Source organism: Heloderma suspectum, chromosome W (assembly GCF_057233095.1).
Source record: "Heloderma suspectum isolate Gila_16-S chromosome W, 16-S_ref, whole genome shotgun sequence".
NCBI classification, from domain to species: domain Eukaryota; kingdom Metazoa; phylum Chordata; class Lepidosauria; order Squamata; family Helodermatidae; genus Heloderma; species Heloderma suspectum.
In genome coordinates, this window is record NC_139475.1 from 57213032 (window position 1) to 57240540 (window position 27509).

General features: G+C 47.4%; 1 protein-coding gene across 6 annotated transcripts in view; it reads left to right on the forward strand.

Annotated features, from left to right (window-relative positions):
• LOC146334049 (polypyrimidine tract-binding protein 1-like) overlaps positions 1-12673 on the forward strand; it is a 57551-nt gene extending 44878 nt beyond the window's left edge. For 4 of the 6 annotated variants that reach the window (XM_084825102.1, XM_084825104.1, XM_084825103.1 and 1 more), the window contains 5 exons: positions 2820-2853; positions 3663-3755; positions 6033-6249; positions 7831-7908; positions 8632-12673. In XM_084825102.1, coding sequence (XP_084681228.1) covers positions 2820-2853; positions 3663-3755; positions 6033-6249; positions 7831-7908; positions 8632-8764 — 555 coding nt within the window. In that variant the 3' untranslated portion in view covers positions 8765-12673. Of the gene's footprint in view, positions 1-2819; positions 2854-3662; positions 3756-4348; positions 4602-6032; positions 6250-7830; positions 7909-8631 lie in introns of those variants that run through there. The other 2 variants (XM_084825105.1, XM_084825106.1) reach the window with 2 other exon arrangements.
• Positions 12674-27509: the final 14836 nt, after the last annotated feature.

Consider the following 27509-nt stretch of genomic DNA (forward strand, 5'->3'; position numbering starts at 1 on the left):
ATTTTATTGTTGAGCCTCTTCCCAAATAAAGACCTCAGCAAGGGTCAGTGTTCTAGTGCCTCCTAAGCAGCATTATGGCTTTTCAAAGCAAACAGTTGATTGGGTTACTCTACAGAATATACATTCAGTACCATGCGCACTAAATATAGATTCTCCACTTTTTCCCTGATCAGCAAAGTCATGGAAGGATATTGTTCCTCTCTGCTCCACTTCATAACTAGAGAAATCACTCTGGGCTTGGGTGCTATGGGACAGTAGGGATATAAACTCTGCCCTGCATATTGTGGGGAACACATGCTCTTTGCTCCCTCAAATACCTCTTGCATAAAGAACAGCAGTTGAAACTGAAGTCCCCTGAAAAGAGGTGGCAGCAGGAGGAGAAAAGGAATGTTTGTGTAGCTCATGCATATTGAAGCACATACTCCTACATCTGCTTGGAGAAAGAAAAAGCAATTAATATGAAGGAGGTTGGCTCTACTGTTGCCTGTTAAATTCAGCACCCCCAGTCTCAAATTTGTGCATGATTGAAAGATGCAAAATCAACAGTGTTTTTAAGTCGCCTACAAACGCCTTTGACTGAGAGATGTACCTGCCGAAATTCTAAAGTTTTGTCCAGTGAGGATTGCTGAGCAACTGATTTCATGCCGTGTGTGTGTGTGTGTGTGTGTGTGTGTGTGTGGTTGTTTTACTCACTCATCCATCCAGCTTCTTTTTGGGGCTAAAACCTGTGATATCTGTAGTGAAGCTGAACTAATGACTCCCAACTTCTATTTTTCTATTGCTCATAGAATCAGTGTTATATAAACTTAATCTATGCATACAGTTGAAGAGGCAGTATTCTCCAGAGGGACTCCTCTCCTCCCCTCCCAGGAACCAACAACATTGAAAACTCTGTAAAATGGCAGGTGATGAGTGAACAGCCGTGGCTGAGGTGCATAGTAGCGTTGCTTTTTCACATCTTGGTGGTTGTGTTGGAGCTTCTCTGCTTAGTGAGGTAGTGTCTAGACAGAACTTTCTGCAAACAAAGGAGAAAAGTGTCCAGTCAGGTGTCTTCCTAGCCTTGGCTCTGGGGCCATACTGAACAAACTGACTGCATGGAATCCTAGCTACTCCGATTGCCACGATAGCCCCTTTAGCAACTATTTCCAAATTCCCTGGCTCTCAAAAAGTGTGAGGTGGACTGGAGTCCTGACTATGGGATGTGCAAGCCCCACCTAGCAACGCCTCATCCCATTGTTTCTGTACTGAGCCCATTCCTTCTCAGTCAGTACAAATAAGAGGGGACCAGCAACCCACAATGCAAAAAAGGTCAGTGAGGCAACTTCTTAATGGGTGTCCTTGAGTCCCTAGGGCAGCTTTCCCCAACCTGGTGTTTGACTCCAGCTCCGAGCATCCCCTAGCCAGCATGGCCAATGGTCAGGGATGATGGGAGTTGCAGTCCAACTGGAGGGCCACAAGTTCCCCTTCCCCATGCATACAGGCACCCACTGAGTCAGAAGCAGGACCTCACTTAGTGCTCATAGTGGACATGATGTTGTTTCAAATTTGGAGGATCTCTGGAAATACCTCGAGCAGCCCGCTACCACTGTGGCCTTTGTGGCATCCTGTTCCTTCATGTAGGGCTTGCTGAGTCGGAAGGAGTGCCTTGCTTAGCGCTTGAAACACTGCTTCCGACACAGCAGGCACTCCACGTGGGCCCAACTTTCCACCCCGGCAGGAGTGATGGCATGGCTGGGGGTCCAGCCTCCAAGCGGCTTGGCCTACCTTCTCCAGGTGAAAGCGGGCCATCCCTAATAGACACTGCAGATTGAACTGGTTTGAAACCAGCTTGTCCTGGCTTCTGCAAATGTTGGGTACCTTGAGGATAGCCACCCCTTACCACATCTCTTTCCTTATATGGAGCTATTATAGTTCCACAGAAACCAGTTTAAAGCTAGCTTAAAGTTGTCAGATAGCTAGTCCCAACTGGAGAAACTCAAATACTGTCCTCGGATTTTGGGGAGAGGGTCTGGAATGCAGCTTGAGAACTTGGACATTGAAAGGGTTTCTCAACCAGCCACTTCTTCCAATTAATCATTTGTTTGAAGAGCTCTTCGCAGTTGCCTGAAGGTGGAGCAGGGTGAGAAGTTTCTGTACTTGAGGCTAACTTAAGCCCTTCACAAGTTTCCTCTTGTCGCTTTGGATGGGCCTCTGCCTGATCTCTTAACATGTCATGGTTAGAATTGGGAGCTTGCTATCCTGCCCTTAAGTCACTCTGTTGCAATACTGCCTCTCTCTCTTAGACATACCTTACTTAAGTAAAGTGCTCCTCTTCTATTGTTGTGTTCCACTAGGTTAAAAAACCTATTAACTAGTTCTTCTGTAAAACAAAGTGGTGTATGTTTTAGAAATCTATAAATCTTTACTGATGGAACACTACATATTTCTTATGTATTTACTGACCTATGTTTTTTGCTACTTTTCTTTTCTCTCCACCCCATCCCTCGATATATTTTTTTCTCCCCTTCTCCCTGATCCGGAATTTCTTTGCCAACTGACTGCACGGTACTTCTGCTTCCTGTTGTTGCTTGAAACAAATATATATATATATATATATATAAAAAAACGCCCCCTCAAAACAAACCTTCCTGATCTTCGGAAACCAACTTGCCCTTCAATATTAACCGTCTTGAAAACTTCATCCATCAACCAATTTCGCCATTTCCTGCGGGGACTCTACCTTTCCTTCGTTGTCGACGATTTGTGCAACCTTCGCTCTCCCCTCCGATTCCTTACCTCTTCCCTGTCCCTCCACTGCCTTGCTCTGCTGTTCTCTAAAGAGAGTTACACCCCAGTGCCTCTTTATTCTTTTCGGTATGTTATCATTCACACTTTTTTATTACCATTTTTCATTTTGAAATTTTACTTTGGGGAAAACAAGTGTGGCTGTGGGCATGGGGAATTCGTGGTTTGGTTGAATGCTTTATTTACATAATTTGCTGTTTTAAGTTTTGTGCTTTGTTTTGTTATACATCATTATGCATGGTTTGGTTGCTTTGCATGTCTGTTGGGTAGGTCAGATAGCATGTGAAATTATCCACCTCTGTTCCACTGGCGGCAGATGGCATTTTCGTTGGGTGAGCCCCAGTGGTTTTTAACACCTAAGGATTGTTCCAAGGGGGCCGCGGTGGCTTAGTGGTTAAGACGCTGAACTGCAGACCGGAAGGTCATCAGGACAGCAGTTCGAGACCCATGTGACGGAGCGAGCTCCCGTCTTCAGTCCCAGCTCCTGCCAACCTAGCAGTTCGAGAGCAAGAAATTGCAAGTAGATAAATAGGTACCGCTTTGGCGGGAAAGGTAACAGCGTTCCGTGCACCTTGGTGTTCAGTCATGCCGGCCACATGACCACGGAAGCATCTTCAGACAGCGCTGGGTCTTCGGCTTAGAAACGGGGATGAGCACCGCACCCTAGAGTCGGACACGACTGGTTGGGGACACCTTTACCTTTTTTTAAGGATTGCTCCACTTATTCTGTTGCCGATCAAAATTTTATCCTGAGCAGAATAAACCAGCTTAAGTGGAGTGAGAGCAATCTGGGGCTTGAATGTTGAATTTGAGACAGAGATAACAGGGTTTCTTCCTGAAGACTTGCTTTTGTTTCCCCTTCTCTTGCTTCCCACAAGGGGTATATGGTGACGTGCAAAGAGTGAAAATCTTGTTCAATAAGAAGGAGAATGCCTTGGTTCAAATGGCGGATGGCAATCAAGCCCAGCTGGGTAAGCAGGTGCTTTCCTTCCTGTTCTTTTTGAAAACTCCAAGGAGTGGCTGTGAGAGTTAGGGCGCAATCCTATGGGATAGTGTACCGCCTTCAAACTCTGAGGCGGGCGACTATCCAGTGCAGGGTGGGCGGAGCACAGAGGGGATCTTCTCCACAGTCCAGCTGCCCTGGATTTATAGCTAGACAGCTGTTTTTGGCTGTCTAGCTGGGGTGCCTTGGGGGCGGGGGAGGCCAGATGGTGCATAGGAAGCATTGTAATGATGCTTCCACCCTCCGCATCCCGAGGAATGCCCCCTTTTCCTCCTCTCCGCGCTGCTCTTCCAAGTGCGGAGCTGGGAACAAACGGTCCGCGCTGCCTATGAGGCAGGGAGGGAGCAAGGAGGTGGTTTTCTGGGAACCAACCTTGGAGCACTGGCTCTGAGCTCGGTTCCCAGAAAATGAAAAATCCTATGGCCATCTAGCCGCTGTCTAGCGGCCATAGGATTGCACCCTTAGAGGGAGAATGCTGTACAGCATAGGATTAACCTGGGGAGCTACTTTTCATCAAGTCAGGCCCACTGGCCCATCCAGCTCAATCTTGTCTATTGACAGGCAGCACTGGCTCTCCAGCTTTCCAGCAGAGAAGGGCCTTTCCCAGCCCCACCTGGAGATGCCAGGGACTGAAGACCTTTTGGATACAAAGCATGTGCTGTGCTGCTGAGCTGTGTCCCTTCCCCAGAGTCCAAACCATGGAGGGGGCTGTCTTGACACAGAACAGCTGTATTGGTCAAGCTTCAAAGTTTTGCTCACTGGCAAATTCAAAATGCATCACCAAATGAGTCTCTTCATTAGCTGCAGCTAAAAGGCAGGAAAATGTCTTACCTTTATGTGATTGACTGTAGACTTGATCTGTGGCAATAAGCAGATGTCAGTTTTTATTCATATAGATTGTTTTTATTCACAATGTTTTATTCAACTCTGGTGTAATGTGCATTTTTTTTGTTATGGTTTACTATCAGTATGAAATGAATAGCTGCTACTAGTGCTGGTCAAGAACCAGCATTGTTGGCAGGCCTTTGGATTCGGCTTTTTTGGGGAGACGGCATTCTTAGTCTGGGCAGTGGGAGGGGGTTGAGGGAGTTCTCCCATCTGCTCCTCCCACCCTGCCTGATGACCCAACTTAGCGCTATGAAGAGCGTGCTCCAAATTATTCCACTTCATGCATCAAGATTCAGACAGCAAAGGGCACAAGTGCTGTGGCCAGTGCTGCATCTTAGGTTGGGTTCTTCCCTTTGCAGTCTGCTCACTTGCCTTGAAGGCAAACCGGACAGTTTTCTGTTGCCCTCCTAGATCTGAATCTTTTTTGCTATTTCTCATTCCTGAGAGTTCTTGATTTTTCTTCATTCTTGCTTAAAAGCATTTCTGCCCCACTCTTCAGCCAAACGTCTCTGCAACTTACAATCATCGGTCAATTGTTTTAATATGGTGTTTTATTCTTTTATCTTGTTGTCGGTTGCTCCAAAATCTTGGATGTGGAACAGTATATAAATATTGTAAATAAATAAATACAGTCCAGGCCCCCTGTTTGCATTCTTGAAAGAGACAACACAAAAGGAAAAGGGGTGGGGGTGGGGAGCAAACTGGCATTAGTTCTTCATTACAAGATGTCACCACTACCACCCCTAGAGCAGATGGATCTTCTGCCATGGACTGCTCACAGTCCGCAACAGACCTTGGCAGACCCCCGAGGTGTAGCCTTGCATCTCTGCCTTCTCTTTCTCACAGGGCAATTGCAGCCTCTGTAAGTGTGGCTGAGGGGCCCAGTCCAGGTGGTGGAAGTGGAGATGGCAAAGATGGTAGTTGCCGTCCACTGCTGTGTCTTACTTTCTAGCACTTGGGTCTCTAAGGAATGTGTGGGGGAGAGGAGTAGATAGTGTTGTAACCTCCTCCCACCCCATAGGCAATCCTCAAGCCTGATCCCAGGATGCCCTTGCAATTCCATGGGGATCCCAAGGTCAAGGGACCCCATCAGCTTCAATCTGAGCTGGTTTGAGTAAAGGTATTCTCTGAAGTAAGGTTTTGTGCAGTAGAGCTTAAAGCAATGCAGCTTTGTGCCCACCTAACAAATGTGCCAGCAAAGCTCATGTTCTGAAAGGGCTGGTGTTTGAAGCAACATGTGGGATGCTTGCGCCTAGTGGTGATGGTAGATGTCTGTGCATAGAAAACGTTTGCATGGCGTGCCTGTGCGTGGTGTGCAACCTGAACCAATGTATGTTTTCCTTTCAACTCTCGGCAGCCATGAGCCACCTAAATGGTCAGAAGCTGCATGGGAAGCCCATCCGTATCACTCTGTCGAAACACCAGACAGTACAGTTGCCCCGTGAAGGGCAGGAAGACCAAGGACTGACCAAGGATTATGGCAACTCTCCCCTCCATCGCTTCAAGAAGCCAGGCTCCAAGAACTTCCAAAACATTTTCCCCCCTTCTGCCACCCTTCACCTCTCCAATATTCCGTAAGTGGTCTGAGTCAGACAGCCTGTGTGTGAGCATCTAGGCAAGGAGTACAAGGGTGGCTCTCAGGAATTCAACGACTTGCTCTCCATCCCAGTCTTTCTCAAGTCTTGAAGCCAACCAAAATGCTGTAGCAGTTTTGTTGTGACCCTTGTAGAATACATTTTGTCTGTGTGCTGCCAACCCTGTAAACATAGCACATAATTTGAGCCAGAACAGAAGATCCTAACACACCGTCTGATTACTCACTTGCTTCCTCTTGTTTTTCTAGCACGCTTTGCATGCAAAAGGTCCCACGTGTAATCCCTGGCATTTCCACATACAGCTGGGAAAGACCCGCCTCTGGAAAGCCACTGCCCGTCTGTAAACCATCTTTCCCTAACCTAATGCCCCCCAGCATGGCCTATGGCCAAGAATGCCGGGAGTTGTAGTCCAAAGCACCTGGAGGGCACCAGGTTGGGGGAGGCTGATGCAGACAACATTGAGCTAAGATGGAGCACTGGCAGCTTCCTATGTAACGTTTTATGGCTAGGCTTCAAAGGCACTGCTCCAGTGTCAGTACAACATGCCCTAGTGGGCTGAGCCTTAAAAGCCCTATGGTCTTTTCTGCAGGAGGGGGGACATTGGCTGTTCATACTCTCATTGACTTCAGCATGTTTTGGGTATAGCAGCTTAGATTCCCTGCCCAAATAGGTGGCGGTTGAAAAGCACAGCCCTTTGTTCCTCCGTGTTTGGGGCAGGAACAGCCAGTGAGTCCCAGAGCCCAAAAGTGAACTCACGTCAGTGTAGCTTGGACTCAACCCTGACCTGGCAATGGTGCAGTCGCAGTCCCTAGGCTCTGTTCCACTCAGCTGAGCTACATGGAGCTTTTTTGAGCAGGAAGCTGGGGGCTTCAGTTTACCCCACCTTCCCCTTCGGGCCAGGAGTGGGCACATGTGGTCTTTGACCTAATTTCAGAAGCCCTCTGGAAGCTATCAGTTCAGACCTCTGGCACGAGTGATATGTCCCTCCCCTGGCAGCAGTGGGGGACAGATGGGGTGGCCCTGCCCACTTTTGCCTCTGGCTCCACACATCATTGGCGTTGATCTTGTCCTCCACCAGCATGTGGCCCTCAGCAGATTATCCCAAAGGAAATGCGTCCCTCAGCAGAGAAGAGGTTCCCTTCCCCCCTTCCTTCAAGCCTGTACCAAAAGGCCATTGGAGCAGCCCTGCCTCTCCCCTCTGTGTGTCCTGCGACAGGCAGTGAATTGTGCAGAGAGAGATTATGGGCTCTCTTGTCAGAAGCTCCCACCTGAAGTGCTGCGGATGTAAACTGTTCACCAGCACAAACAATCCACACTGTGGTGGCTGAAGTTCCTGTGGCCATAGGATCCAGTTGCAAGCACCAGAAAACAATTGAGGTAGGGTAGCCGTGGAGGAGACTGTGAAATTGTATTGAGGCAGTTCCTGTTTCATGTGCACCGACGCAGGAGGTGCCCACGTACTGCCTGTGAAGCCTCCTTGTTGCAGTGTATAGAAAGGTCTCCTGAATGCCATACTCCTCTCCTGTTGGTAAAGCTTAACCACAATTCCTTCTCCTCCAGGCCTTCAATAATAGAAGATGACCTCAAGCTGCTGTTCTCGAGTAATGGTGGGATGGTGAAAGGCTTCAAATTCTTCCAGTAAGTCTGGTTTCAGTTGCCCTTCAGCTGCTTGGTAGAGAAGGACTATTAAGGAGCTACCTGTCCTGTAATGATAGATGATGGGGATGGATTCCTTGAAGGAGGCTCAGCTGTTCCTTGTGTCGGGGAGCCTTATTTTTTTAGATTACTCCTTGCTGTGTTTGGAACTTGTACCAGCCTCAATATTTGGGGTTGGCATCCAGTTTCTAGATGCCAATTTCAGGCAGGGCTGTGTGAAATGACAACTTCATTCAGATTTCTAGAACCCCAGGCAATTGTTACCTCTTTGAGGACAAATTTAAAACCCCTTGTTTTGTTCTCTTTATAAATCTAGTGCAGTCAGTTGTCTCCAGTCCCTAGTTATGGCCATCTCAACCTAAGAGGGAAGGAATCACAGCTCATTGACCTACAGAACTTATTTAACAGGTTCCTAGATGTGGTCTGTGGCATCCCTCTGGTTACAGGGGTCTTAAGAATTGGGGCTGGAATTGCTTGTTTCATAAAGAGATCCCCCTGGAGAGTTAGTTTGCACTGGAATACATGGAATGGGGCTGAATGAACTGTCAGTCTGATTACATGTTACACATTAAAATGAGACTTTTAAAAGCCTTCTGTCTCTGATAGTTCTGGTCTCTGGCTCAGTTAATAAACTCAGTTAATGCCCATCACATAGTTTGTGTGATCCTCCTCTTCGCTGATCTAAGTGGTTGTTATCTTTGGCAGGAGAGACCGCAAGATGGCTCTCATCCAGATGGGGTCTGTGGAAGAAGCCATTCAGTCGCTCATCGACCTCCATAACCATGACCTCGGTGAGAATCACCACTTGCGCGTGTCCTTTTCAAAGTCCACCATTTAAGTGCTTTTAACTGCACACAGCAGAATGGACCTGACTGAAAAACAAACCACCACCACCCTTCTTAACAGGCTCAGCCTTGCATCTTTTTCAAGGGCTGGACCACCGATGTGGGGTGGGACAACTTCCATCATTCCAGAAACAAAAAGAAGTCACTTTAAAGAGAGAGAATGCAGCTGAAGTGACCTTAAAAGACAACGGATTTTATTTTTTTAAGGAGGAAAACAAGTTTACTGGGTTTAAAAAAATATTGAATCTTAATTCACATTGCTATAATATTTTCTTGCAGTGAATGGTATAACAATCTTTGACCAGGGAAAAAATAACCTTAAGCTTAAAAATCTACATTCTTGGTTGGAAGCCTCACTGGGAGTCTCCCTTAACTCCCTTTATAAAAACAGCCCTCCACCCATCCCAGAAAACTTACCAGTTTCACAGTGATGACTTTATCTTCAAGCTTTGGAAGAGACCCTCCAGACTGTGCAGACTTCAGCATCATGATCCTTTTTAATGAATTCTCACAAACACAGATGGCTTTTGGGGAGGGGTTCCTTTTCCCGAAGCCTTGCATCTAATATCCTCTGGTGCCTTAGAAGTTCTTTTTTTTTTTTTTTTTTACTAAGGGTGGGAGGAATAGTAGTCATTGGGAAAGTTGGACCAGGAGTTGCCAGTGTTCACATTGCACAGGGCAGGGGGATAACTTTGTCTCAATAAGCAGTCTCAACATCTCTGCATAAAACATGCCAATCATCATCTTAGCTTCCCCAGTCAACAATATTCCCCGCCCCCCTTGGGGGTTAATTAAAAAATATTTGGCCAATAGTGCATTTGAGCTCATCTGGATGATTGGGGGAGGGGCGGGGGGAGGATGCTCATCCCGTCAATCAACATTTTGCTGTCAGCAGTACATTTTGAATAAGTGGTCCCAAACTGTGGAAATTGAAGCCCAAGTGTAAATGTGTACAGAAGTGTCAAATGTTAGTGAATCTATGTTCAAATTACCGATTTGGGGCTTACACTTTAAGGATTGGCTTTAAGACGCCTTTATACCTCCCCTCCCGATTTCATCCTTAACACCAGCTTCTCTCATACTAGTAGCTTCAGCTTCTTGTTTCAATCCCTTTTTATTACATTTTTTTACGTGCATTCTGCCTAGCAGTATTTCCAGTTGACCCAATATTCTAATGGGTTCACATATATACGTGTGTGTGTGTGTGTGTGTGTGTGTGCAAAAGGCAATAGCATACCTTTTTTATAGATGAGATTATATAAATATATCTAAACCTGCTCTTCTATTACCCTTGTATCTTGTACTCTTGTATTCTTGTTTGAAAGCTGGAAAACTAGCGCAGGAATTTAGTTTTAACAAGATGAGGTCTTGGCTGAAATTTAATGTTATACTTTGAAAAAGTACTTAAAGTAGCAAACATGAGTTGCTTCAAAAGGAGGAAGGGACCCAATTTAAATGGTCATCAAACTTTAATAATCCAAACTTATCTATATTATTTAATTACAAGTTACCATTTTTTTCTGAACAGTACCTGAAATGCCATTCCTTTGTGGCCTCCAGCTTTTCCTGACTGGTCTGCCTTCTTTATATTACAGTGTTGCTTTACATTTCCCTCTAACTCATGTGAGACTTTAAGATAACCAGCGTTTTGTACTTAATATCAGGGTTACTACTTCAAATTGTGGACCAAAGTTATTTTTTCAATGTATGTGATGTTGTCTCTTAAGTCACTGTGTTCCCTGCTGTTTCAAGGAGCTGTTGACTTGCTTTTGTCACTGAGGGGTTCAGAAAAGTCTTTTTTTTCCTTCAAATTTCTCCCCAATATTATGGGGATGCAATCTATGCTGGAGGAGTGTGTAACGTCTCGAGTGAGGGTTCTGCTTGGGTTGCCAGTGCAAGACAAAGTGGAGCTACCTAACCCCTGTTCTCCTTGGCCCAAATAATGCCTCCCCAGACAGCAAAACGGCAGTACCTGCAAAGGATCTCACCTTAGTGTGAAAACATTTTGAGGACACTTGTCACAAAGACAGCTTCACACAATCGGTTGGTTCTAACTTTCAGGTACAGGACGGTGTGGCAGAACCAGAGTGATCCAGTCACTTGCGCAGGGCCAGCTGGTGCTGCCTCTCTTGCAAGCCTCTGCAATCAGAGGTAGAAACAAACAGCAGCTGGCCCCATGCAAGTGGCCTGCTATTCAAGTGCATTCATGCAGTCACCTATGCAGCTCCCTTGGAGAAAATTCAGGCTGCTTGATTGAAGTGTCCTTTAGCCCTGTGAGCTTACATTTGCTTGCTTGCCTCCTAGATCAGCAGTTGCCATTGCTGTTGAGTCACTTAGCACAGGGCAGGAGACGAAGAAAAACTCGTATTCCTACAGTGGCCTGATAGGAAGTAAGATCAGCTACTGCTCCCTTCCCCCAGCTGGGCTTTAAACAACTTCAGAGGGTGAGGTTTAGAGAAGCTTACATGCTTTGGAGGATTGGGAAGTTCAGCCCCCTTGTCCATGGATACCTAGTTCTGCTCTCTGAATTGCCCCAAGGCGATGGCAAGGGGCATTTGAAGGGAGGCAGGAGTTCCTACAGAACTGCTAGCTCATAGCCTATGCCTTACAGTCCGTTGTGCTTTCCTCACAAGAAAACAGGTGCTGAAGTCCTTTCTGGATTTGAGGGGGGTGGGCACCACCACCTGCGGCACCCAGCAGCAACACTTTAAATCCTAACAGAACCTTGGTTAGAATGGTCTTAAGTTTTAACTTTTAAATGTTTGACAGGCCTCTCTTAGGGGCTCCTTCAAACACACCCTCTCCTTGCTGGCCTTTTTAATACCTGGAATCTGTCAGCAACCCATTAAGACTCCTGTTATTTCTGTGTATTTTGGTGTGTTTTCTCCAAGATGCGCTCATACATATTGCAGTTAATGGGGGAGAAGGTTTTCATCTTCTTTCCTTTTGATCCTGTGGGTTTTCTTGCATGTAAATGTGAGTAATGAGAAAAAAAGGTGTAAATATTTATAATTTTTTATACCTGTTGTAAGACATGAGGGGGTGGCAGAATCCAAGTTTTTATGGCAAAACAGATGTATATTTTGATAACCAGCTATTACAGGTTCAGTATTGGGGTTGGGAGTGGGAGGGTTACCAAACGTGCCAGAAATTCCATTGCCTGGCTAAAAAAAGTGTAATGCAAAAAAAAAAATTGAAATTAAAACTATTTTATAATGAAGCATATCACCTTTTTCTGTAGCATTTAGTTATTTACTTGTTTGGATTGTAGAAAGCAGTTGATGGCCTGTCTGTACTTCTTATTTTGTCTTTCAATAAATGTCTTCTGTAATCTTTGCTTCTGTTTTTTTCCTACCTCTTATTGTGCTGTTTTTGTTTCTGCTTAACTCCCCTTCCCCCTAATGTGATTCCAGCTGCCTCCCATTTTATGTAACTTTTTCTCCCATACTTCCCTGGGACTCGTGAGTATTGCTTGTACACTGTAGCCCAGGGGTGCTGAGTTTCAAAGAAGCTATTTCATTGGTGGGCAAGGGCCAAAGGCAAAAAGGGGACAGAAATATTTTTTTAAAAAATACTGTTTGATTTTGCAGTCAGGGGAAGGATCTTCTCAAACTGGAGAGAGGTAACGAGCGGGGTACCGCAGGGTTCAGCCCTGGGCCCAGTGCTCTTCAACGTTTTTATTAATGACATGGAGGAGGTGGTGTGGGGAATGCTGATCACATTTGCAGATGACACAAAATTGGGCGGGATAGCTAATACCCTGGAAGACAGAAACAAAATTCAAAGTGATGTTGATAGACTGGAGCGCTGGGCAGAAAACAACAGAATGACATTGAATAGGGATAAATGCCAAGTTCTGCACCTCAGAAAAAAAAAACCAAAAGCACAGTTACAAGATGGGGGATACGTGGCTCAACCACAGTACAAGCAAGAAGGATCTTGGAATTGTTGTCGATCACCAGCTGAATATGAGCCCACAGTGTGATGTGGCTGCAAAAAAGGCCAATGCTGTTTTGGGCTGCATTCATAGAAGCATCGCTTCCAAATCCCCAGAAGTACTAGTCCCCCTCTACTCAGCACTGGTTAGGCCTCATCTGGAGTACTGTGTCCAGTTCTGGGCACCACACTTGAAGAGGGATGCAGACAAGCTGGAGAGGGTTCAGAGGAGGGCAACAAAGATGATCAGGGGACTGGAAACAAAGCCCTGTGAAGAGAAACTGAAAGAACTGGGCATGTTCAGCCTTGAGAAGAGAAGACTGAGGGGAGATAGGATGGCGCTCTTCAAGTCCTTAAAAGGTTGTCACAGAGAGGAAGGCCAGGATCTCTTCTCGATCACCCCAGAGTGCCAGAGACGGAATACTGGGCTCCAGTGACAGGAAGCCAGATTCCAGCTGAACATCAGGACAAACTTCCTGACTGTTAGAGCAATACAACAATGGAACCAATTCCCTAGGGAGGTGGTGGGCTCTCCCACACTGGAGGTGGTGGGCTCTCCCACACAAGACGAGGCTGGACAGCCATCTGTCGGGGATGCTCTGACTTGGATTCCTGCATTGAGCAGGGGGTTGGACTTGATGGCCTTGTAGGCCCCTTCCAACCCTACTATTCTATGATTACTTCAAGTTATTGCTGCTAAAGGTGGTTCTGCAAGCTATTGAATCATAAGGTGTACTTAGTTTTTCACACATGGCTTCTCCATGTTGGCTTTATTTCTGTAAAACAAACAATGACACGGTGTAACATGTGTTGTTGTTCATCTGAGGTTGTGTTTACCTAATTTTAAGATCTGGTAAGGACCAGATGATTTTTATTATGCCCTGATACGTAAAACCAAAGAACGCAAAGAGGGTGTACTTTCTTTTTCACATGACTGTAGCTGACCAATGTTTGAAATAGGCAAACAGCCCTTCCCCTGTTTATCCCAAACATAATGCCCTTGGTAGTAGACTGCCCTTGCACGTCAAGATTTGACTTGGCTATAACAGCTGGCAGCTGCTAATAAAACCTCCACTGATTTCCTTTAATCCATTTTTAAAGAAATGCACTGCCTCTTACAGCAGTGCATTCCATAAATTGCATATTGTGGTTAGCACCTTGAGGACTCTGGTTTTCAAATATACTCTTGCCTTTTTTATGCCACATGCAAATGTGCATTCTTGCTAACCTTTAGGCAAGAGGCTCCTTTAACACCAACAAAAAGCTATTATGAACAAGTGGGTGTATCATTGATTGTCCTGCTTTTTTAAAAAACTAGCTTTGCATGGCAATGAATTCGTAATTATCAGCTGTCTGAAGTAATGCCTTCAGCTGGAATCTGTATAACGACCAAGTAGCAGCGGTAAGAACAGACCATGGAACAATGGACTGGTTTAAGATTGGGAAAGGAGTACGGCAGGGTTGTACACTCTCACCCTACCTATTCAACCTGTACGCAGAACACATCATGTGACGTGCTGGGCTTGATGAAGCCAAGGGTGGAGTTAAAATCGCTGGAAGAAACATTAACAATCTCAGATATGCAGATGATACCACTTTGATGGCTGAAAGTGAGGAGGAGCTGAGGAACCTCATGACGAGGGTGAAAGAAGAAAGCTGGGTTGCAGTTAAACCTCGAAAAACCAAGATTATGGCAACCAGCTTGATTGAGAACTGGCAAATCGAGGGAGAAAACGTGGAGGCAGTGACAGACTTTGTCTTGCTAGGCGCAAAGATTACTGCAGACGCTGACTGCAGCCAGGAAATCAGAAGACGTTTACTTCTTGGGAGGAGAGCAATGACGAATCTTGATAAAATAGTAAAGAGCAGAGACATCACACTGACAACAAAGGTCCGCATAGTGAAGGCAATGGTCTTCCCCGCAGTAACCTACGGCTGCGAGAGCTGGACCATAAGGAAGGCTGGGCGAAGGAAGATAGATGCGTTTGAACTGTGGTGCTGGAGGAAAATTCTGAGAGTGCCTTGGACTTCCAAGAAGATCAAACCAGTCCGTATTCCAGGAAACAAAGCCAGACTGCTCACTTGAGGGAATGATATTGAAGGCAAAACTGAAGTACTTTGGCCACATCATGAGAAGACAGGACACCCTGGGGAAGATGCTGATGCTAGGGAAGTGGAAGGCAAAAGGAAGAGGGGCCGACCAAGGGCAAGGTGGATGGATGACATTCTGCAGGTGACGGACTCGACCTTGGGGGAGCTGGGGGTGGCGACGGCCGACAGGAAGCTCTGGTGTGGGCTGGTCCATGAAGTCACGAAGAGTCTGAAGCAACTGAACAAATACACATTGCAGGGGAGTCGCATCGCTATAGCAACAGTAATGGAAAAGTACAAATGGGATGGCTGGTTGTTGTATTTCTCTCTAGATAGACACACACTCATGCTCTCTCTCCCTCTCTCTCCCCTAAACAACTCATGCATACAGTTCTAAACGTTGTGTTGCCACAAAGTCCATTAAGTGTTTGGGGGGAAGGGCCACTATAAGCACGCCTCAGTGAAGAAGTGTTACTGCGGGGGAGGGGGGGTGTCGATTTTCACTTTTACCTGCTTTTGCACACCAGGTGGCGAAACGTGTTTGTACACTTTCAATTTTCATCCTGTGCCAGAGCCTCACCCCTGTTTTTATACCCACTTCTCTAGGCTCTTCACATCTTTATGTGTTGTATTAGTCTACTCTGCAATTGCCTATCTTCCACTGGCTTAAGAACCAGAAGCAGGTGTTTGTGCCTTTTAATTTAAAGGTCTTATCAATAAATTGAAAACAAATCATTTGGCTGAGACAGTACCCATCCGAGAGTAAATTCAAATGTGAAATTGCTGATCTTTTAAATTTATTTATACACATGCCCCCAAGTTCAACCTCCCTACCAGAGAACTGGAAAATTGCCAATGTAGCCCCATTTTTAAAGGATGGATCAAGGGGGGACCCAAGAAATTACAGGCAAGTTACCTTAACATCTGTTCTGGGTAAAGTGGTGGAAAAAAACTATTGAAGGTACAATTCAGGTGCAATTATCAAACATAGAAGGACAAGTCTTGCTGAAGAAAAGACAACATGACTTCTACTAAGGTAAGTCCTATTTCACTAACCTTTTAGAGTTCTCTGAGAATGTCAAGCATGTGCTTAGGTAAGTGCTGTTTGGACTTCCAGAAGGCTTTTGTTAGTCCCTCACCAAAGGCTCTTGAGCAAACTTAGTTATAGGATAAGAGAAAAAGGTATTTTCTGGATTAGTAAATGGCTAAAGACCAGAAAGAGTGTAGGAATAAATGATGAGCACTTGTAATAGAGGGCTTCATAAATTATCCGGACTTGGGGTGAGTAGTGAGGTGGCCAAGTTTGCTGACCACGCCAACTTATTTAGGGTGGCTAAAAAGGGATAGTGAAGAGTTCCAAAAGGATTTCTCCAAGCTGGGGGAATGGGCATTAAAATGGCAAATGCAGTTCAGTGTAAGCAAGTGTAAAGTGATGCACACTGGGGCAAAAAATCCTAATTTCTCATATATGCTGATGGGCTCTGAGCTAGCAGTGACTGACCAAGAAAGAGATCTTGGAGTTGTGGATAGCTTGATGAAAATGTTGACCCACTGTACAGCTGCTGTGGAAAAGGCAAACTCCCGTATGGGGGAATAATTAGAGAACTGAAAATAAAACTGCCAATATCATAATGCTTTCATATACAAACTGATTGTGTGACCACTCTTGGAATGCTGTGTACACTTCTGGTTGCTGCACTTCAAGGATACCGTAGAGCCAGAAACTGCAGAAAAGGGCAACTGAAATGATCAAGGGGCTGGAGTAAGTCCCCTATGAGGAAAGGTTACAACACTGGGGCTTTTTCCCTTAGGAAAAGGTGAGTATGGGGAGGGAGCTATGTGATAAAGGTGTCTCTTCGTCGTCTTTGTGCATCACACATGGGGCTTGGCACCTATGCAGAGCCTCAATTTGGGAAACTTATATAGCGGAGGAGTTTTAGTGGGAACCCCTCCCCCACTGCCCCAGTGCACATGTCCCTAGCGGGTTCCCGCTTATTCCCTCAGTTCTTTTTCAACCACTGTTGTGGTAGCCTCATCTGGGAACTCCTGAGTTCAGTTCATCTGAAAGCTACTTTAATACGAAAAGCTGAAGTTTTATTCTTAATTCTTAATACTGCTATCTTTATCTTTGTGTTATTTTATGTTATCATGATCCTGCGATCACCCTTACAGGCATATGGCTCTCAAAGCACCATTTGGAAAGTGTGGCCATTGTGGGAGCAAACTACCACCTCCTGACGGTCACTTGCTGTGCCCTTTCTTGGAGAAGGCCCCGTTATTGGGGCTTGTTTTGAAGGGGTTTTCAAAACAAGCATGGTAAAATTGTGCTGATCAGCTGAAAGCTGTGCTTTGAAAGAAAGCACTTGAGGCTCTTGCAGACCCACCAATGGCTCAAGTTCCGAACTCCCTCAGCTGGGGATATTCCTGCCTCACCACAGCCTGTACAGTGTCAGGGGTTTCTTCCCCTCTGTGTCACTCACAAATATCTCCTAGTGCAAATAACCCCCCTACCCCAGGTAGGGTGCTGACACTTTAATTGGCCAAAAAGCTGACTAAAAAAGCCAAGGTGCTGAAACAGGCGATACAGTCTTCAGTAATAATGAAGTGGTTTCCAAGAGGCGAACAGGTTCCCCTTGGGACCGAACCAGGCTGCATTCCCCACCACAGGGAATGGCCAACAATTGTAGCTGATGCTCCTGCAAGGCTTCAGGATCAATTTTAGAAGCAATTGCAAGAGCAGTCCAGATCCCCATTTTCCGAGTGGGGCAGACACTATGACTTTCCATACAGAAGACCAAGAGACTGGGGTTATTGGAGAGATTATCTTTATGATTGGCACTGATATTTTCCTCTGGAGGGACCATTGGATTGGGCGCCTCTTTGATACCGGACTCAGCCATCGGCTACCGTTTCAAGTCCTCCTGAACCCCAGAAGACATTTGTTGCCCCTCCCCCAGTTACCGGAGAGCTGTGCAGCCTGTTGGCTCCTGAAATGCCACTGCCTTGCCTGCCATCCTGGCAGCATGCACTGCTTCCAGTCTTGACTGTACTACCTTCACTTGCTGGAACACCACAGTGTCCATGGGACCAGGTTACTGAGCAGGCTGGTCTACCACTACCTACAGAAAGGCCGCCACTATCAGGCACAAAAGATTACAAGTCTGATTCAACATCTCTATCATTGCAACTTCCTTTCTTGTCTCCTGAAAAGAATGCACTCTGCATAGGTTCAGAGTACTGTTCACAAGCAGGTCCCTCCTCAAATGTCTTAACACTTCTTTGCACGCCACCTCATCTTGCTCATGGAGGGGAGCTTTTTCAGGGAGCCTATGGATCTGACAGGGTACCTCTCCTGAGAGGAAAATCCATTGGAGGGTGCTGTTAAAGGAGCATCAGCCCCCTCTGCTGTGGATACCTGTGTGTACACTGGATGCATAGAATGACAGAGACACTTGCACCACCCCACTGTATTTCTAGGCCACTTTTCCCAAGAGTTTGAAGCAGCTCACTGCCTTAAAAGGTATGCCACTTAAGGTGGTTGTGTGTCCTCTTTTACAGAGGACAGTCTTCTATTTGAAGGGCTGCCAGAGGACCATCCTGTATTTGTCCTGTCCAAGTCCAGTTTAAAGATAAAGAACCATCAAAACTTCTGCCCATCAACAGGTACTACCTGAAGAGCAGACTGAACAGGCAAGTGCACACACACCCTGGTTACAGTCTTCCACACACTGTGGTGAGATGTTCTCTGTTTCCATTTAAATTAAAACCACTTTCTAAATTTGCATCCGTACATATGAATGAGCATATGCAAATTGTATGCAAGTAGATGTCCTCTTTTCTTGGCGATTTAGAAACGCTCTGATTCAACAGCACTGGCCTCTCCACAATGCACTGTGCCACCGCTGCTGCTAAAAGGGGCCACGCAGCTGCTCCCTTGGGGAAGTCTGAAGCATGCCTGGCTATTTCTAGTAACAGTGGCAGGGAGGGATGCTCAAAACAGGGATGGCTGTTGCTATGATGACGGCGAGGTCAGCCACAGTGTGAGGGCAACCATAAACCATCTTAATGAGCTGTTGGAACAGTGCTAAATGTGGAAGGGGGGGTGTAGCAACCCCTGGAGACTCCAAGAGGCCAGAGGTGCCTTTCAAACATCTACTCCATTAAGAGGCTTCAGCAGGTGGTGTGGACCACAGTGCAAGAGAAAGAAGAATGTGCACCTAGCAAGTCATAACTTCTTCCTCAAGCATGGCTCCTTCTCAAGCCAAACACATTCCACCCACCTCCGCTCTAAGGTTCCTCTCTCTTAACACCCCCCCCCCCGTTCTTGCTTTGCCATGGCAACCTGGTTCTTCCACCCACCATCTCTGAGCCCCCACACTTCACAGCTGTGTGACCCCACCACCACCCCCTGCATGTCTTCTAGCTGAGCACACATTCGGCGCCCCTCTGCTGCACACTGAATTGGCTCCTGTTGGATAAACCGAGCAACTACAGCTTTGTAGAACTTTAAATGCTTTGAGGGAGACGGAAGTTCCTTTTACAGCACATGTGGAGGTTTTCCCCTCAGGATGGTGGTGGAATTTCACTGAAAAGTGCCCTTCATTCCACTTTCAGAGGAAGCTTAATGATTGAGCTTTGGGTTCCTTCACAATGAAAAGTGACCTGTCTGCATCTCTCATACTTCCATAGCCTTTCACTGCACTAGCATGAACATTCGTTTATGCAGTTACGATGTTGAACCTCAGGCCTGAGGCCAAATTGGACCTTCCCCACATGGCCCTGCTCCCTTCCCCTGGCCCTTGCCCACTTTCCCCTGACCTCTGATCTTTTGGTAATTTTCTGGCTTTTGTGCACTATTCTCCCCATTCCAGAAGGTTAGAATGCCCCTCCTGAGGCTTCGCTACTGGCAGTGAGCTTGAAGCTACAATATGCAGGTATTTCTGGCCCTGCCATTTTTGCCTTCGACCCCACTCGCCACTGGAATGCGGCCCCTGAGAGCTCCTCTGAAACAGAATTTGGCCCTAAGGCTGAAAGAGCTGCTTATATATGCAGTGAACCCTTTTCATGTTAATTTGATGGTGGCTGATTCTTCATGTGCTGCAGAGGTTTCTGGGACTGCTCTGAATTCAGCATATGGGACCCACTGAGAGTGTGAGGTGTATGTGTAACCCACACTGAAATAACCCCCATGCTGGGAGCCCCTTCCAGCAGGGATCCATCCTTGTGTGCTTTGTGCCATGTCAGCCTTCCCAAAACTGGCCCCCTCCAGACGTGTGGGACTACAACTCCCATGATTCCCAGCCAGCCTGGCCAATGACTCTCAGGACTATCACAGTGAGTGCCTGCATATCAGAATGTACCACTACACTAGTGGAGGCTGGTGGCTCCAATGTCAGTGGGGTGGGGAATCCACTCCAGGTTTCAGTCAGAATTCTATCCACACCTTGGATAGCTCCTTTAGCTCCAGAACACTGACTGGTTGTGACTGAAACCCTGAGCGGATCCACCACCCCACTGACATTGGAGCCACCAGGTTCCACTGCAGTACACTACTGTTCATGCTCCAAGTAATTTCATGGCTTGTGGTGGACAGCTCGATTAAGATGTCAACCCAGTGTACAGCCCCTGTACAAAAGGCAAACTCCATGTTAGACATAATAAGGAAAGGAATTGAGAATAAAACTGCCAATATGTCCAGTCCTGGTCACCACACCTGAAAAGAGATATTGTAGAGCTGGGAAAAGCGCAGAACAGGGCAACTCAAATGATCAAGGGGCCGGAGGATCTCCCCTGTGAGGGAAGGCTGCAACAGCCAGGATTGTTCAGCTTGGAAAAAAGGAGGGTCGGGGGAGACACGAGATTGGTGCACAAAATGATGCACGGTGTGGAGAACGTGGAGAGGGAGACATTTTTTTCTCTCTCAAAATACCAGAACCCAGAGGGGCCCTCCCATGAAGCTGACTGGTGGGAGATTCAGGACAGACAAAAGGAGGGACTTCTTCACAGGGCTCATAGTTAAAACTGTGGAATTCACTACCACAGGACATAGTGATGGCCACCAATTTGGATGGCTTTAAAAGGAGGTTGGACAAACTCCTGGAGGAGAAGGCTGTCCATGGCTGCTAGTCTGGTTGGCTATGTGCTATCTCCAGAGGCAGTGAGCCTATGTACACCAGTTGCATGGGAACATGGGTGAGAGGGTGCTGTCCTGCTCATGGGTTCCTGGTGAAAGCTGGTTCATAGAATAATATGGTTGGAAGGAGCCTATAAGACCATCGAGTCCAACCAATGGTCTTATAGGCCACTGTGTGAATGGAATGCTGGACTGGATGGACCCTTGGTCTGATCTGGCATGGCTCTCCTTATGTTCTCCCCCAACCCTCAGCACCCCCAAGGGTTTCCTGGGTTTTTTTAATTAAAAAAAAAAGATGGAGGGCTCCCATTGTACTGTGTGGAAGTAGCTTTCATATGCTTGGGACTCTGGTGCAAAGGGGATTGTGATTTTTTTCCTTCTTGCAAAATCATGTTTTCAATTAAAATATGCTGAGGCTGTCTAAAAAGAAACAAAGAACCAGATCTCCTCCCCGACCCTCTTTCTCTCCCCCCCCCAAAAGCCCCCAATGACCAATGGCAGAGCTACACACGCTGGAAGTGCACTACTGCTGTGCTCTACCATTGTCACAGCAATGTTGGGGAGGAAACTGCAGCAGTTGGCATTTTCCTGCTATCGTGGGGGGAAGAGAGAGGGAGTGGGTGTGCATCTCTCTCTTTAGGCCTTTAACATACAATCAGGGCCAGAAATATTGGAACAAGGATAGCTGTTTTGGCAGTTGGCCTCTGCACACCACCACATTGAAGTTTAAAGGAAACACACCCAGATGGGAGCGAAGTCAGGACTTCCAGCTGTAATTCAAGGGGCTTGACAAAAGTGGGGCACCAACCATTCAGGAAGTACAGCCAGTGGCACGCACACACCCGTTGTTGGGGGCTCATAAGTAATGGAACAAACAAACATCATTTCAAACTTAAGGGTCGCCTTTAATACCTGGATGAAAATCCTTTGCAGTAAATGGCTGCCTGAAGTCTGGAACCCATGGACATGACCAAATGTTGAGTCTCCTCCCTTGAGATGCTTTGCCAGGCCTTCACTGCAGCTGCCTTCAGCTGCTGCCTGTTTGTGGGTCTTTCTGCCCTCAGTCTTGTCTTCAGTAAGTGAGAAGCCTGCTCTATTGGGTGGAGATCAGGTGACTGACTTGGCCATGGAAAAACATCCCACTTCTTTGCCTGGAGAAAATCTGGGGTAGCTTCTGCTGTATGTTTTGGGTCATTATCCATCTGCAATATGAAGCGGCGTCCTATCAGTGTGGCAGCATTCGGCTGAATCTGAGCAGAAAGTATAGCCCTATACACTTCAGAATTCGTCCTGCTGCTTTGATCAGCAGTCAGGTCATCAATAAACACCAGTGACCCGGCTCCATTGGCAGCCATACGTGCCCAGGCCGTAACACTGCCTCCACCATGTTTGGCAGATGATTTAGTATGCTTTGGATCATGAGCTGTTCCTTTCCTTCTCTATACTTTTCTCTTCCCATCATTCTGGAACAAGGTAATCTTGGTTTCATCAGTCCAAAGAATCTTATTCCAGAACTGGGCAGGACTTTTTAGGCGTTTGCTGGCAAAGGCTAATCTGGCCTTTCGGTTCTTGAGCGTCACCAGTGGTTTGCACCTTGTTGTGAAGCCTCTGTATTTACATTCATAAAGCCGTCTCTTGACTGTAGATGTTGACAGTGACATGCCTGCCTCCGCAAGAGCGTTCTTGACCTGGCTGGATGTTGTGAAAGGGCTCCTCTTCACCATGAGCAGCATTCCACGGTCATCCGCTTTAGTTGTCTTCCGTGGTCTTCCAGGCCTGTTGCTGTTGCTGAGCTTGCCAATTAATCCCTTCTTTTTCAGGATGTTCCACACTGTTGTGTTGGCCACTCCCACTGTTTCTGCTATCTCTCTGATGGGTTTATGTTGTTTCCTCGGCCTAATGATGGCCTCCTTCACTCGCATGGACACCTCTTTGGACCTCATGTTGGGAGTTCCAGTGAACAGCCACCAAATGCAGATGTAACACTCAGAACCCCAGGCCTTTCATCTGCTGGATTGGTCATGGGGCACCCAGGAAACAGGCCACACCTGGCCATGCAGCTGCTTGTCAGCCATTCGTTCCATTAGTTATGAGCCACCAACGATGGGTGTGTGTATGCCACTGGCTGTCCTTCCTGAATGGTTAGTGCCCCACTTTTGTCAAGCCCCTTGAATTACAGCTGAAAGTCCTTGACCTCGCTCCCATCTTGCTGTGTTTCTTTTCAACTTCAATGAGGTGGTGTGCAGAGGCCAACTGCCAAAACAATTATCCTTGTTCCAATATTTCTGGCCCTGACTGTATATTCCCTTATTAACTACTCCTACCCCCCCAACCTTCACGATGGAAGAAAGGTGGGTTATAAATGTAATAAATAAAGGCTGACCTCGAACAGCATCCTGTCTGCCCACAGGAGATCCGAAAGCAGGATATGAGGGCAAGAGCTGTCTCCTGCTGCTGTTTCCTAGCAATGGGTATTCAGAGGCATGCTGCCTCTGACCCTGCCGGTAACATATCGCCACCATGATCATAGCTCCTCCTGATCTTCAGCCCTGTGACATTTCTTCAGAAGCCTTCTCACTTCTACGCCTTGTCACTTCTGCCTTTTCCCTCAAGCCCATTCTCTGCTCACCTTGGTCACCTCTTTCTTTGCCATTGCCTCTTCACATAAATGCTTCCAAACCAAAGTTGCCATCCAAATTTCTCCCCAGAGACGCAAGTTACCTGAAAGCTACAGCAAGCTGTGCGTGCTGCAAGTCTGGAGTTTATTTTCAACAATATCCTTGTGAAACTGGAATTTAAACATGAGTGGGACACAGCAGAGAGTGACACCCTAAAACAAGAACAGAATGGATGTAACTGGCTCATCCCTAAACCCTAAACCCTTCCTTGCTTCTAGGCTCCCTGTCCCTGTGTGAGGCTTTGGGTCCCATCCAAAATGACAACTTTCCCTTCCCTCACAGAAGGTAGACTGACAAATTGTGTTTAAGTTCTCTGAGCCACTAAAGATTTCAGGCCATTGTACCACTCCACATGGGAAGGCATTGCTGGTTCAAGTGCAGTAAAACATAGGTACTAAGTCTGACTTTTATGAGTTAAGTAAAAGTTAAAAAAATTAAGTGGTGACTTCAGTACTGGCCAGAGATGGACGCTAGGTGGCCTCAGGCAGTTCTTCCAGCCTCACAGTGGCAGGCTGCTGTCCTGTGATTCCAAGCAAGCTTTAGTGTGGCGTTCTGCCATGCAGCCCCACATTGCAAGAGCATCTTTTCCTGCACACTCCTCCTGTGAGTTACACAGTGGGAGCTAACAGGGATTGTGCAAAGAACAATTGATTTGCTTCCTTTCATGCATCCATGTTTTACAGTGGCATAAAATAAAAAGCCCAGATGGGGAGCTCTCTCCAGGCATGCATAATCCCAGTCATAAAATGAGTGGTGGGAAAAATACCCCCACTGGAACAAAATACGGGATTTATTTTTATTTTATTTATTGAATTTCTTAATCGCCCATCTGGCCGGTCACCCGGCCACTCTGGACGATGTACAACAATACAACAGTTTTAAAACAATAAAATTCTACATTAACACATATTTCTAAAAATACCCTAACCCACCCCAAACGCCTGCCTGAACAACCACATTTTTAATGCATGGCGGAAGCTCATTAAAGAGGGGGCATGGTGGAGTTCCCTAGGGAGGGAGTTCCACAGAGTGGGGGCCACCACAGTGTATTGCCCCTGCAGTGGGCATTGAACTCTTAGGTTAGAGGTGCCAAGATAGTGATAAAACAGACTCAAAGGTTTACTTACAAGGAGACTTTATTGGGTAACTTACAGCACACAGGCATACCCAATGGTTGGATCAGACAGCTTCTCTGAACCCAGAGCCATGGGGTACAATGGGTTTTATACCATACATGTTAGCAATGAGGCAGCACAACTCTAGCGAGCACCCCTAGCATTCATTCCCAGCATGCACTAACAGCACTAGGTTCTCAGCAAAGCCACCTGTAGCTTTAAGGTAAACAAACTCTGCTTCTCAGGCACATCAGTGATAAGACATTCTCCTCATTAGCAAGGAATGTTCTGAGAAGGCTGTTATCAGCCTTTTGACTCATCTGCACATACTCAGAGGCTTACTAGCCAGGGAATTGCACCAATAATGAACTTAAGCAAGCATTATGGATCTCTAGGCCCCTCCAACACTATAAATGACTTGGCTACGCTCATGGGGCTAATACACACAGAGAAGGCCCTCTCCCTTGTCTTCACCAGCCTAGCTGTCCTGGCTGATGGTACAGGGAGAAGACCATCTGAGGCTGATCTTGTTAAGTGACCTGTCTGGTGTTGCTGGAGGCGCTCCTTAAGATAAGCTGGGCCGGACCCATATAGGGTTTTAAAGGTCAAAACCAACACCTTGAATTTGGCCCAGAAAACAGCTGGTAGCCAGTGCAACTCCTTCAGCACCAGAGTGATGTGATCATGCCGGTGGCTGCCTTTTATCAGGCGAGCTGCCACGTTCTGCACCAGCTGCAGCTTCCGAACCATCTCCAAGGGTAACCCCACGAAGAGCACATTACAGTAGTCTAGGCGAGAGGAGACCAGGGCATGTACTACTGATGGGAGCAGATGGTTGCCATTTGCGTTGCCCTTATTTTCGCCATAGTCTACGTAAACCTTTACGTAGACTACAGCGACCAAATAAGGAACGGGAATGACGGCTCCCTATGGGGGCCGACATTATCCGTACGCGCTTTTTTCTTTTTTTAAAGTGACGATTTACGTAGCCTATCATGGCTGACTTTGCAAATCTAGCCGTGATAGGCTACGTTAATCGTCACGTAGCCTATCACGGGGGGCGTTTTTTTTTTTTTTTCTTTTATTGGAATGGCGGCGGCGGCGGCAGCCGGTCGAAAGATCGGCTGCTGCCTCCACCCCTGGCGAAGACCTGACGAACCGCCGGCTGGACCCGCCGCCGGGAGGGACATTCGCCAAAGGTAAGTCCCGTCCCAGGGGGGCGGGGGGGCGGAGAATTTCTCCCTGAAACTTGTTCAGGGGGCCGAACACGTTGGTGCTCGGCCCCCCGAAGTTTCGGGGAGAAATTCTCCGCCAACCCTACATAACGGCAGATTGAACCATGGTGCAGTCCGAGCCCTGTTCAGCGGAGAGGGCATTTCGGAGCCACCCGATCTAATGCCCCAGTGATTGTGGCATTCCAGCCACCCACCAGGGTCTCGACCAAGTGGCCGTTGGCGTACCCCAGAGAATCCCCAAGCATGTTCAGGAATCCATTTGGATCCATAAGATGCCTGGGGCGGACCATTTTAATGGGTCCTCCACCCCTGCGGAGGGGTTGTGGAACCAAGAAGTCCAACGTCACCAGATAGTGATCTGACCATGACAAGGCGGGGGGATGTACCCCTGATTTCCAGATCACTCCCTGCTTCTCCAGAAACAAACACAAGGCCTAGCACATGACCGGCTACATGGGTGGGCCCAGTGGGAATAGGGTGCAGCTCCTGGAAAGCCATGGTCTCCATGAAGTCCCGAGGTGCCCCCGTGAGGACGGCCTCTGAATGTACGTTGAAGCCCCCCAACACCAGTAAGTTAGGGGACTGCACACGCACATCAGAGACCACCTCAAGCGCCTCGGCCAGGGAGTCAGTCGCGCAGCGGGGTGGGCGATGCACGAGCAGAATCCCCAGAGTGCCCTTCGGGCCCAACCTCCAGTACATGTACTCAGCAACCTCAGTCTCCCGGAGAGGGGGTCTGGTGAAGACCAAGGACTCCTGGTAGATAACAGCCACTCCCCCTCCCCGATCCCCAGCCCTCGGCTGCTGTGCGCACGAAAACCCGGTTGGGCACATAGCCGCCAGAGTTGGAGCAGCGGCCTCGGCCAGCCAGGTCTCCATAATGCATGCCAGGTCCGCACCCTCATCCCGGATCATGTCATGGATGAGGGATGTTTTCTGGGTAACAGACCTGGCATTGCAGAGCAGCAGATGAAGGCCAGAAGGTGGAGTCACGCCTCCCCAGCCATCCTTTGTCTCTGGGCAGGCCCGGAACAGGGGACAGGTATTACGCATCTCTCCCTATTTCCCCATGGCCTGCCCCTCGTGCTCGGCCAGCACCTGCCGCCCACCCTCTGTATAGTTTGGCCCCCAACACTCCCCCTGCTGCCTCCGTCAGGTAGACACATGCCCCCTCGCTCCTGCCCATCAGGCGGGCTACCCACCCCTAAAAACACAACAACGCTCCCCCCAAAACCCACCCCCCACCAACAGTTAAACAAAAATCAAAACAAAACATCCTCTCACAAATGCTGCCAGGCAGGAGTCCACAGGGAGAGCAGTGGTGGCAACAGCAGCAGCAGCAAGCAGCAGGAATGCCATCTTCCCCAGGTGGTGGCTTCTCCTGCAGATCCTGGGATGTGGAATCATCTTTTGACTTTTATTTAGTGTTTAACATTATTTTTTTGCAGTTGACAACCATTCTGGTCACCCTCCAGTCCTGAAACAGGCTGCAGTGCCATCATTGGCCTTTTCCATTCCACCCAATGATATCCCCCCTCCTCAGAAGCAGT